The 13,712-nt window shown below is 39.4% G+C and overlaps 1 protein-coding gene across 3 annotated transcripts in view; it reads right to left on the bottom strand.

The window, feature by feature from the left end:
• The window catches only part of TENM1 (teneurin transmembrane protein 1), a 771,573-nt gene that overhangs the window by 233,739 nt on the left and 524,122 nt on the right, over window positions 1-13,712 (bottom strand). For all 3 annotated transcript variants that reach the window (XM_027608817.2, XM_027608819.2, XM_027608818.2), the window contains one exon: window positions 13,149-13,349. In XM_027608817.2, coding sequence (XP_027464618.1) covers window positions 13,149-13,349 — 201 coding nt within the window. The remainder of the gene's footprint in view (window positions 1-13,148; window positions 13,350-13,712) is intronic.

Genomic DNA, 13,712 nt, shown 5'->3' with positions numbered 1-13,712 from the left:
AGAGTAGTGCTGTCCAATAGAAATAGAATGTGAGCCTCCAATGCAAGTCACATGAAAAATTTTAAATTTTCTAGTAGCTACACTAAAATGTTTAAAAATACAGGTGAAATTCTTTTAAATAAATAATAATAATTTTTATATTTATTTAACCCAATATAACCAAAGTATTATCATTTCAACATGAAGTAAATATAAAGATTTTATTTATTATTTATTTCTTTGAGAGTGAGAGAGAGAGAGAGATCATGAGCGGGGGGTTGGGTGTAGAGGGAGAAGCAGACTCCCCGTTAGGCAGGGAGCCTGATGTGGGACTTAATCTCAGGACCTGGGATCACGACCTGAGCTGAAGGCAGATGCTTAACCGACTAAGCCACCCAGGCACCCTCAACATGAAGTAAATATAAAAACTAATGAGGAGATACTTTAATTCATTTTCCATAACAAATCTTGAAGAAAATCCATAGGTGAAGTATTTCACTGCTCTTAATACAAAGAAAAGTTTTATTTCTGTTGAGCCATGGCTTTGTCTTTCTGTTGGGGACTCAGTGAATCACAGAACTGCTCATGTTGCTCTGTTGTGCTGGTCAGGAGCTAGAAAGCTACAGTGAAATTTGATGTTATTTACTTGTGCACATAGCTTTCTTAAATAAAATCACAGTCCTCAGCTTCCTTTGCATCCAGGTGTGGTCATTTGGCTTAGTTACTGGTTAATGAGATATAAATGAATGTTTCCAGCAGTTGCTTCAATGAAGTCTCCTTTAAAGAGAGGGGACAGAGGTGCCTGGGTGGCTCAGGTAAGCATCTGACTTCAGCTCAGGCCATGAAGATCCTGGGATCGAGCCCCACGTGGAGCCCCACGCTCAGTGGGGAGTCTGCTTGTCCCTCTCCCTCTGCCCCTCCCCCTGCTTGTACTCTCTGTGTCAAATAAATAAATAAATAAATAAAATCTTTAAAAAAAAGAGAGAGAGGACAAGGCCTCTCCCCACTCCCTAGTCTGGGTTCTAGTACCTGGAACAAAGATGTGGTAGCTGGAAAACTGGCTGCCATTGCATACTATGAGAATAAGGGTCCATCCTGGGGATAGTAGAGGTGGGAGTGAAAAGAAGCTTTCTTTCTGGAGTCATCACACAAGCTTTGGGGTGCTTACCTCTAGATTTCTTTTGTGTGAGAGAAAATCACACTTATATCTTGTTTAAGCCACTCTTTTTTTTGAAGGAGGTATTTCCTGTTGCTGAACTCTAATCTTATCTGACATACCAGGAATATAAATTTTCCTTGACTGTGATTTTATAATGAATAGCAGAACTTAAAGTAAAGGGAGTGAAAAGACAGAACAACTATTTTTTAGCCAACTTTTCAGTAAAACATCTATCCTACAAACAGAGGAAACACCACCATTTAGGTAGGAACAAAAGCATGCAATGATTTTGGAGTAGAGAGAATTTCCATACTCTTTTATACTAATTCAGCTTTACAGTATCTGAAAATGAATTTCCTTGAGACAGCTACTGATTTATCTTCTACTTACAAAAGATTTGTCTTTGAAATGTGTCTTTACAATGAGAATTGAAATATAATGACAATAATAGCTACCATTTATTATTATAATTTAATGTCTATGATGGGAGAAGCACTACATTAGGTGTTTCACATATATTATCTCATTTAACCCTTATAACTACCCTACAGAATAAGAATTATTTCCCCATTTTACAGGAGAAGCTCAGAAAAACCAAGTAACTTACTTGAGGTCTCACAGTAACTTAGAAGCTGAGCTGGGATTTGAGTTCATTTCTGTCTGAATTTTTTCTGTCCTGAAACTCTGAGAATTTTCATAATTTTCTGACAGTCAAGAAGAGATGCTGGGATGCTGCCCTATATATGCACATTGCCAATTTTCTAGATATTCAGTGCAAGTGCTGACAATGGAAAGGTGATATCTGGATTTGAACAGGCTTCTCTGAATGGTAAATTGAACAAAAGGTCTAAACCGGAAATCCCAAGACTTGTCTCTCATATTAACCATGGGCCTAATTTAGCTGCATGACCCAGCACAACTCATTTGAACTTTCTGGGCCTCAGTTTTCTTTTCTATAAAAGGAGGGGGCAGGACTAAGTATTCTCTAAGATCTGATCTAGCAAAAACATTCCATGATTATGCCAGTAAGTCTGTCAACAAATAAATGAACAAAGAGGAGCGTGTTGGAAAAGAAAGTAGGCAGTGTATTTAGAGTACTTTAAATGCTCGATGCTTGACATGCAGAATAAAATTTTAAAATAAATGGACCTAGCAGAGAAGTGTGGGAAACTCTTTGATTGTTGAAACTGTTTATTCTTGACTTTGCTGTTGATTTGACTGCTATGTTTTCAGAAATATCTTTTGAACAATACTTCTCAGAATGTTCTTCTAATATACATTAACTGAACCATTTCGTTAGCATGGAATGAACTCTTTTAAGTTTGTTGGACTCTAATGTGTTTACCCATACTTCAGCAGAAAGAATTCTTGATTTAACTGGAACTTAAAATTTTTTTTCTCCATTTAAAGTAAAAAAATGGAAATTACTAAAAAATAGAATAAAATGTGCACTTAGCCGAAAAACACATTTTGCAGATGTGTAAATTGAGACCCAGAGTGGCTGATTTGCCTAAGATTACACTGAAAGTCAGCTCTGCCAGGACACCAGAGGCATCTGCTGTATGTTGAGTTTTGGTGAGGGTCCAGAGTGGGGAACAGATTATTAGCTAAACTTTGGACTGATGCTGGTTTGAAACCCATATTTGAAACCCATCTAGAAGACAATGTGCTTGCAAAGACACACTAGAAGAAAATGATCTGTCTCAGGCTTAGGTCTGAAGATATTAAGTAACAAGCTTCCTCCTAGATTTCATGGCCACTAGTCAAAAGTTTCATGAGGGCGTGGGCCTGAATTTATACTATCTGTATGGTCAAAAAAACTGTGACCTGAGATTTTTAATTTAAATTACCCTGATCTGGGGCGCCTGGGTGGCTCAGTCGTTAAGCATCTGCCTTCGGCTCAGGTCATGATCCCAGGGTCCTGGGATGGAGTCCCACATCGGGCTCCCTGCTTGGCGGGAAGCCTGCTTCTCCCTCTCCCACTCCCCTGCTTCTGTTCCTGCTCTTGCTGTCAAATAAGTAAATAAAATCTTAAAAAATAAATTACCTTGATCTGTAGGAGATGGGTTCCTGACAGAAACAAACGTAAATCCTCCCCAGAGGAATACTTGTTTTGCACGGGACTTAGAATTTCAACATATTTGAACACACAATAAAACATAATAGAAACAAGAAAGCAAGCCATCATACGCAAGAATTGATAGAAACAACAAACCATAGACCCAGACCCACAAAACTTGACATGGTACACTTCTCAGCATATAAAATAACTCTTGTTTCATATGTTGAAAGAAAAGGGAGTAACCAGAAACAGGATTAAAGAGTAAGAAATTATCAAAAATCAATGAGGAATATTTGAAAAAAAAACCAAGTTAAAATTTTAGAAATAAAAAGTAATCACTGAAATTAAAAATTCAGTGGAAGGGGTAGACATCATAATAAACAGAGCTGAAGAGATATTTAGTGAGCTAGAAGACAAATTTGAAGAAATTATCTATATAACAAAGAAACAAAGACATGGAAAATAGGAAAAAGAAGTAAATGACATAGAAGCCAGAGTGGGGTGGTCTAATGGAACTTCCAAAAGGAGGTAATAGAGAATGTGGGAAACAAGACTTACAGAAATAATGACTAAAACACTTTCTATGATTAATGAAAGACAAGGTCTTTACATTCAAGAAACTCAGCAAATCACAAGCAAGATTTAAAAAAAAAAATAATCCACAGTGATCTTTAGGACAAAGCATTGGGCTGTGAATTCTATTGTCAGCCTCAACTCTGAAGCATACAAAATAAAGTAAGTTGTCCTGTGTCTCAAAGCAAATTAGTTCCTTCAACTATAAAATGACACTATTTCTTACTCTACTTACACCTGGACAGTATGAGAGTACCAGAAACCCTTTTGCTAGGTTACTGGGAATTTGGTCAAATTTTTTATAGCAGATGCAAGACCCCATTCAGAATTTCTATGCACCCCACCTAATGTGAAAATGTATTGTCCTTACTCTTTCATGAAGGACTAATCTCTGTCCTTCCCATCCCTCTTCTCCTTCTCTCCAATGACTCAGAAGATCTGGAATAGTCCTTCAGGTATTTTGAAGTCATTTTGTATCATCACAGATCAATGTGCAATCCAACATCGAATAATGACCCCATATTATGTCCATAATGTTGAAATGAAGAAAATGAGTATATAAGCATTTGGAGAAAAAATTAAAACCATCAAATAAGTGTAGGATATTTGTGTTTTAGGAATGAAGGTATCAGTCCATTTATTGGTGGGGGAAGATATATGGGACGCTCTTCAGAATCTCCAATCATCTGATTTTGACATATGGAATTGGGATGTATTTTGATCCGTTCTTCATGTCCTGGCCACCAGTTTTGCACAACTGCATTCTGGCTTCCCTTAATCTCTCACAGCCGTCTCCACTATAACACCTTTCCACCTCCTTTGGCCCTGGCAGAGGACTGCCAGGCAGCAGATCACTCTGTGCAGGTGGGCACCCAGCTCCCTATAGGATCTCACCTCTAGGGCCAAATACACCTTTTAAATAGACCCTTTGCTGGGTCTGTGTTCACTTCATGTAGGTAAATAACAACCGAGAAAAATGCCAAATAGCAAATGAACCCAGGATTCAGAATAAGAGTTTGAGTGAATGAGAGGAATGCATTTCAAGTGAAATACAAAATTTCCCTGTTTTCTTGAGATGCTGCTATTGATGTGTACAAATGAATTCCTAACAGGAACTGTACTTTAACCATGTAAATAAGCACACCTCCTCACACTCATGCTTACTTACATTTTCTTGCCTCACAATTGCCACCTTATTTAAATATATGTCTCCGGTTTGAAAAACAATTTTAAAGCTTTAATGTCCTAGAACAGTCGCTAGTTAGCTCGGATTTACAGAGAGGCAGTTGCAAATTTACCTCTCCGTTCAAACTTGTCAAATTGTCAAAAGTTCCACGGGATTTTGCATGGCTGCCTGCTAATGCTGGCATTACAGGTGTGGTTTTCATTGTCTCAGAACAAAATGTAAAAGGACGTATTTTGAAAACATTTGATATTTGATGTGCTTTGAATCACCTGACTATACATATACAATCTAATGGTCATTAAACGAATTCTCTTTTATAAAGATAAGGGATTTTGAATAGGAGAATATTTTGGGGTTCCATTTTATTTTCACTTGAGACAAAAAAAAAGCTTAGGGGGTGAAAAACCATCTCAGAGTGGGACGTGTTGCTAGGAAATCATGAAAATAGTGTGATTTTTTCCACTTCCTACCTACCTCCCAAAGATATACCTGTGGATTTAGTCTTACACACTTAATTTGACTTGTAATTCTCCTAAGGATGGTTTTGGGTTGTATTTCTAGTGCCACCAATGAACTTCACTTACTGATTCAATAATCTAAAGTCAATGTTTTGACCTCACTGTAGTGTTAATAGTGTATCCACTGTATCAAGCAGGGTTCTTTTTTGATTAAATCAATCAAATCAGAGCCACCTGAAGGTTTATTCTTTATTCTTTTACAGAATAGAAAAAGATTTACTTTAAAATAAATTTGATCAGAGATTGTCATCCTTTGAATAGCAAGTTAATGAAGCCTATATAGGGATTAGTCACAAGCTTTTTGTCCTTGGAGGCTAAAAAGCACTATAAAACCTCCAATCATGTTTCAGTGGCTAGCTGTCTACATTTGAGCTTTTCTTTAAGTACAGGGAATTTGTAGCATTATGATATGCTAACGTTGTTTGCTAACTAACAGAAACATTTCTTCTGAGAGCTTAGCTATTGTTCCTAAGAAATTCAGGTGTGTGTCCAAAACCGAATAGGGAAAAGCACCTGTAATGCTAGGCTCCTATCTGGTTACATTAATTATCTCTTTTCTACTGAAGATGCTAAAGTCTAGCTGTTTTATATATGAGTAGATTTTTCTCTTCACTGGCACGATGAATGGCTACATAGTTGTGCCCATAGCATGTGCATTACATTTTGAACAAAGCTTCTTTATCAAATGGCATTTATGACCCTGCTGTTCCTGTAATGTCTGTAGGAAAAATACAGTGTACACACTAATCATTTCAAATGATCTGATCAATACCTGGAAATTGCAAGAAAGTGATACATTGTATGTGGTAGACATGTATAGTCAGATGAAAATCTTTTGATTATTGACACTTTCAATAAAGGGGAAAACTAATAATGATTTTAAAGCATATGGTACTTGTATAATCAAGGAAAGTTTCCCTGGCAAAAATAATTATATGAGCCTCTTACAACTTCCTCCTCTAATTATCTGTTTTATTAGTAGATGCATATCACCATCCATTAGGCAACACTTAAAAACATAATGAGACATTGTTATAATGAAGATATATATATATATACACACATATGTGTGTGTGTATGTGTACCTCTATAAATAGAGGTAAATTCTCAAACAACATGGTCTATATATCAAAGCATGGATGTCTTTATAATGAAAACAAAACTATTTAATTAATATTTTCTCACCATAAACAATATGGAGTTAAGAGTTTATGGACTGTATCCATGAACCATTCATAATCAGTGTCAAAAGCTCAATATACAGGATCAAGAATCATAGATCTCAATGTTAGAAGGGGCCTCAAGAGCCATTTGGCTAACCTACCATTTCACAAATGAGGCAGCTGAGACTCCAAGAAGTTAAGCGAGTCATTCAAGGTCATTGAGCTGTGAATACACACACACACACACATATACTGTCATCTCTCTGATGGACAAGATGGCCACATGTCATAGGCTAGCCTGAAAACAAATATCCTTACAACAAAGCCTTATGGGACCTTCAGTTCCTGAAGATGTGTACCCCTCGGATGGGGTACACAATGATAGTACCTCATATGGTTTCTGCCATATAGCAAATAGAATGTTCAGAAATACCTCAGGGCTGAATGTTCCATCTCTCTTTAGCTGATTAATCTACTTCTAAGATACAGTATAATGAGAGAGGATCACAGTAGAGAAGAGCAAGAGTTGTCCTCTCTACGTGAATGCTTACCTTCTATGAATTTTGCAGCCACTTATCTATGAGTAACAATATATGGGGTGGTTCAGAGGAAGTTTCATCAGGGAGAGAGGATTACAAAGCTCTGAACTCTGCTTTTATGTTCCCCCTCAAAGACTATGTGACCAGGAGAAGCCAGATTTTGTGAAAGAAATATAGTAGGTGCATTTTAAAATGACAATAGTAGAGGTTAGGGCCAATATCTTTAGCATAGGTTAAATGTATTACTGAGATTTCATGGCAAGGAGTTCCATTTTAAGGGAGCGTGATTTGACCTGGGGTATACCCAAATCTCAACCATGTTACAACAAGCTTCGAATGTATTCCTCTTGAGGTTTTTTAAAAGACTAATGAGTTAACCTTTGTGAAGTACCATGAGACCCTCAGGTGAGAGAAACCTGTATCAAGTATCAAGTATCAGTTCAGTGCTGCTAACAACACTCAATGTACCTGCAAAACAGACTGAAAATCATTAGTAAAGCGTTCACTGCAGTCCTCTTGGTATCAGAGCAGCCCAGTTAACATGCTAACAGCTAAGCTTCATGTGCTTAGAGGAAGAAAATGATCAATGGCAAAGAGCATATCCACCTTTGAAATGACATGATCCATTATAAGAATCAGATGTTAAATTGCTTCCTGTACTGAGCACACTCAATTAAAAGTCTGCACAGTGAGATCATCTTGATGGTTAAATATGCTCTGTGGGAACAACCTTTATGGAGCTTAAAAATCACAGAAGGACTATTCCTACTGTGACACTAGAGATTCGGAAGGCATTTCCTTCCCCTATTTTTCAATTTGGTAGTTTTATTAGGAAGGCTTTTGCGTGAGAGGCTGCTGAGTTTTAGGTCATACCTATCCACCCTTTTGCTTCTTTGAGCAAGAGATGCTTCTAAGTGTTCTTTTTCTATTGGGTCCAGAATGGATGAATGTGGCTTTCATCCAGGATCTCTGGACAAAAATGTATCATTTGTGCACTTGATATTTGATGCCCTTCATCTCCTTGAACTTTCCCTTTTCTGTAAGCTCATCTATTCCCTGGAGTCCCAGCTCTTATCTAACTCTTCCTTCTTCCTTTGGCAGGGGTGAGGATGGAGGGCTGAAAAGAATGCCAGACATGGAATGAAATCAGCAGAACTGGTTTCTATTTGCAGATTTGCAACCAGCTAGGCTGTTGGGTCTTAGATGAGTTATTTAACCTCTCTGGCCCTCAGGTTCCTCATGTTTCAAAAACTTGAACCACGTTCATTGTTGGTTTTTTTTCTAGTCTTGTTTATTTAAGTAATCTCTCCATCCCACGTGGGGCTCGAACTCACAACCCTGAGATCAAGAGTCACATGTTCTTCTGACTGAGCCAGCAGGGCGCCTCCACTGTTCATCGTTTACTGCTTGTCTCACCCTGCCAGATGGCAAGCCCCAGTAGCGCAGGAATCTTTGTTCTCCTCACTGATGGATCCCAAGATCCCAGCACATGGCACATAGTAGGTGCCCGATGAAAACTTGTTTCATAGATAATTCACTTCTCTGTTAGCAGTGTAACCATTCATCCAGTCTCCCACTGTAGACATCACAGAGTTAGTGAAAATTCCTGCCTCCCCTTACATGTTTCCAGTAACCAAGTCCTGTTTCCTAGCTTCTCTCATATCCATCCTTTCGCCTCTATCTGTGCTTAAATTCCCTTATATCAAGTTTTCATCACTTTTTAATATATTCTCCGAACTACCTTCAGAGTTATTGTTTGAAAATACAAACATGGTCGGGGCGCCTGGGTGACTCAGTCGGTTAAGCGTCTGCCTTCAGCTCAGGTCATGATCTCGGGGTCCTGGGACGGAGCCCCACATCAAGCTCCCTGCTCAGAGGGGAGTCTGCTTCTCCCTCTCCCTCTGCCTCTCCCCCCACTCATGCTCTCTTTCTCGCTCTCCCTCTCGAATAAATAAATAAAATCTTTAAAAAAATAAAACAAAATACAAACATGGTCATCAAATTAACCTCTTTAAACCCCTTCAATGGCTTTCCCATTGTCCTCAGGCTCAAGTCCAAACTCCTACGTGTGGTATACAGGCCCCTTCATGATCTGTGAAGTCTTTTGTAAGCACTTCTTAGACCTTCAGGTAATGCAAAATACACCTTGCGCATTGCATTTCTCTCTCTTTTAGAGCACTTAGTGAGAGACATTTTAAATCTTTGTTCACAATTGTCTCCCCAGCTATGGATATGTTTCATCACCTCACATGCTGACAGGGAAATAATAGGGGCCCAATAAATGTTTGGCAAATGAACAATTAAGTGAGGAAGTTAGACCATTGTTCGGCTTTCACCTATGGGCAAACCATTTAATGTCTCTGTGCCTCCAAGCATTAGAATCTCTAGAGATGCTGAGGCAGAGGGACTAGAAACCACCACATCTATGAAACACTGAAGCAGGTATCTCTACACTTTCTTCCACACCTAATCTTATATGGACTACCACTTTTCCTGATCATTTGATTTGTTTGGGTGGGTAAGGGTGATTTGAGGTGAGGGAGGAGCGGGGTAGGGTTTAGGGTAGTTCATCTGGAAGGGGGGAGGGGCAAGCGTAGAGGCATGTTAATAATCAGCCCTTTCTTCTCCTTCTGAGTGATTTCTGCTGACAGGATTGGTGCATGTCTTTGTGTATTAGGTGGAAGGGGTGAACTGGGGAAAGAGAAACTCTCAGCACAGTGAATTTCATGTTGATTTGTTGGCAATACAAATATTTGAATTTGCACAACTGGTGACTGGTATATTGCCAAAGGTTTTGTCCAATTCTGAGGCATCAGGAAGGACACATATGGATGTGAGTGGCCTTAGGGAGAAAAGGTATGATACAGAATCACTATTTAATCAATAAATGTTTAAGTCATATATAAAGAGGCAAGTTTTTGACTAAATGTTAAGAGCCTTCTTATGGTAAAGATATTACATATTGGTGTTCTCTAGAGTCTTTCTTCATTCACATTTTCTGCATCTTCTTGAACAATAATGTGCATTCCTAAGGTCTGAACTATATCACAAATACTTGTGTCCAGTTCAGGATTCTCCCATTAGTTCCATTCTTGACTATCAATCCCTCACTGGACATCCCCACCCGGGTCTTCTGCAGACACCTCTAACTCAGCACATCCACAACTGACCTCAACAGGTCCTGTCTCTGCCCACACCTGTTTTTCTGCCAGGGCTTTTTTGGTCTCAGCTGGTGGTGCTTCCTTTTACCTAGCCACCCAGGATACTTATCCCTGGCTCCTCTCTGTCCCTCATCTGCCATGGTAACTGCTCTCTGGTCTGTCTCCACCTCACTATTCTCACAGCTGCAGTTTTAGCCCAGGCCCTCCCCAGCACTCCACTTCTGGGCTACTCTAATAATCACACTGCACTTGTCCCTTATGTCCCCACATCATGTATCTCAATCAGTCCTCTCAGTTGCTGTCAGAGTGGTCTATCCAACATGCAGCTTATTATAAGCCACTCAGTGGCTTCTTATTGTGTCAAGGGGAAATGCAAATCCCTTAACATGTTGTGCAAATAAAACTCCCCATGTTCCAGCTCCTGCCCATGTCTCCTCTGGACTCCTAGGCTGCAGCTCTACCCAAAGACTTGCAAATCCTCAATTGTGTCATTTGAATTCACATCTCTATTTCTTTAAGTTACTCCTTCTGCCTGGAATGTTCTTGCCCCTCTTTTCCACATGATAAACATGTACATTTTTCTAATGTTGATTCAAGTGCTGACTTCTTCAAAGCCTTGCCTGACTATAGGGCCTCTTCTCATGGAAATACCCCACGGCTCCCTCTTTGTGCCCTGCGGCACCTGACCCTGCACATAGTCCAATGATAAGACCTCTTTTATATGGTGAATTAGGTGATGGGCTACTAGGGGAGAGGATAGTACAGTGCAATGGTTAAATGTATGGAATATGAAGCCAGAATACCTTAGTCCAAGTTTAGACTCTGATACCTATTATACAGTTGACTTTGGACATGTTATTTAACCTCTCTGTGTCTCGCTTCCTCATTTTTTTTTAAGATTTTATTTATTTATTTGACAGAGAGAGAGACACAGCGAGAGCAGGAACACAAGCAGGGGGAGTGAGAGAGGGAGAAGCAGTCTTCCCACTGAGCTGGGAGCCCGATGTGGGGCTCGATCCCAGGACCCTGGGATCATGACCTGAGCCGAAGGCAGACACTTAATGATTGAGCCACCTGGGTGCCCCTCAGGTTCCTCATTTGTAAAGTGGGCACAATTATAGGACTTACCTCACAGGGTTATTATGAAGATTAAAAAATATATGTACAACACTTAGAATAGTGCCTATTACAGAATAATTATGTGAGTGTGTGCTTTAGTAATGATACAGATGTTAACATTCTTGTTTTAAACTTGAAGCTCTAGACGTACTATATCTGACACATGAAAGGCTGGAAGGGGTTCAATAACATTTAGCAAATAAATCAGTAATCAGGTTAGAGCCACAATACCCAGCTACCTTCTATCTCTAACCATCTTCTAGCTTATTCTATGTGTCTCTTCCACTAGACTATAAGCTTCTCTTCTGCAAGAACCACATCCATCTTGTTTGCCACAATATCCCCAGCACCAAGCACCATGCCAAGCACATAGCAGGCACACATACATCTGCTCAGTAAATAAATGAATAATTTTTAAGGTCCACATTTTAGTTATTATTACATTGTCTTTATCATTTTATACATTTCTGAAACTGTAAAATGCAATCCTCTCTCCCATATTATTTCTACGTGAGGCAACAAAATTAAACTGAATTAATGCTCTTAACAGAGGGATTTTCTTGTTTCTTTACAGCATAAGACTGCAGACTTTTTGGTTCATAAACGAATTCAGTGGTATAAGAAGTCTCACAGAGCTTCTAATCTTTCCTGTTTAGCACATGGCATTTTATATCCTCAACAAAATTCATAAGCAGAGGTTCTGTAGGAGTTCTTATTTATTAATTCTACTCATTTAATGAGCACATGGCCTAAGGATAAGAAAAAAAGTATAAAGAATGACCCATTATTTTTAGTTTAGGTGGTGGAAAAACAAATCATGTATGCAAATGGCTACATCACAATGCCGATTTTACTCTAGCAATGAGTATGGTAGGATTTCAGAGGATCCTCTTGATGTGATCAGGAGGGGTTTTATAGAATAGCTAAAACTGTAGTTGATCTTGGTGGATGGGTTGGATTTTCAGAGGTGGAAAGGTACCAGCACTCCATGCTGAGGAAAGGGCATAGAGAAAAGTGTGAACGTGTGATGTACTGGGAGTGAGCAGAGCCTATGAGTCCTTTTGCAGAAGGAGGGATTTATGCAGGAAGCAGAAGTAGAAGACAGACTAGAAACAGGGCTTTGGAATAGTTTCTGGTGGGCTTTTCATAACAGGCGAGGATATTTGAACTTTATCTCTAGACAGTGGAGATCTATCACTGATTTTAAGGTAGGGAATAGGAAAAGGAAAGCCAAGTTGTGGGAATAGTAATTGGGCGGCAATATGGCAAGGTATAAATAGAGTTCCTGAGCTAAGTTCCATTTTTAAGTGATGGAACACCCAGCGGAAATACCCAGCAGATGACTGGAAATGAAGGATTATTTGAGTTTGGGGGGGGCGGATACTGATTTGAAATAACCTATAGAGAACCGACACTAGGAGACATGGGAAAGGGTGAAATGACTGCAGGAGAATGCAGAATGAGGGCAGAGGTTCAAGTCCAGACTGACAGCAACAAAAGATATAATTACAAGCCCAGTAGTATGTTGCTTACGAAAACCCAGTCAAATACTAACCTAGGAAATACTTGGAAGCCCCTTATGACCATGAAGGCATTCAGATCAGACTTTGAGAAGTACCACCCTTAAGGCAAAGACCAGTGAGGATTTGGGAGTGGAGGAAGCAGGAGAAAGAGGTAACTCCAATGTACCTGTTGAGCAGTCAGATCCTGTCCACTTGGGATCACAGCTGCACACTCCAGTGTCCAGAAGAAAAGTTCCATGTCCTGAGCACTGCTCTTGACATATAGGAAGTGGGGTTTCACAGTTGACTCCTCCCCAACCAGTAGAACAGTGACATTCTCCTTTTACACAGATGCCATGGCTGGAACACATCGGGTCTAAGCAGTCCTCTGAAGGCACCAAAAAGGAGGAAAAAGGTTAAAAGTGAACAGGTGTGGCCTGTGTACCTTAGTATAGTGAAACTGAGATACGCACACTGATTTCCTACTATGTCTTTAATACTGATTTAATTAGGTAATAAAATGTCTCATGCAAAGCCTGGATTCAAACCAGAAGATTATTAACACTTAAAAATATGGGAGGGTATCATAAAGTTTGTAAAATTAGAAGACGAAGGAAACCACACATCTGTTGTATAAAACTGTGAGCAGTGTGCAGTACTCCCACACAAATGGGTGGGTGCCCCACTGTGGGCCTTCGATAGGAATTCTTCAGCTTTGCAAAAAAGCCCAAGAATTTTTGGGGAGTCCTTC

Source organism: Zalophus californianus, chromosome X (assembly GCF_009762305.2).
Source record: "Zalophus californianus isolate mZalCal1 chromosome X, mZalCal1.pri.v2, whole genome shotgun sequence".
Lineage (NCBI taxonomy): Eukaryota > Metazoa > Chordata > Mammalia > Carnivora > Otariidae > Zalophus > Zalophus californianus.
The sequence above is the reverse complement of the archived record's forward strand: the minus strand, read 5'-3'. Positions and strand labels throughout refer to the sequence as shown.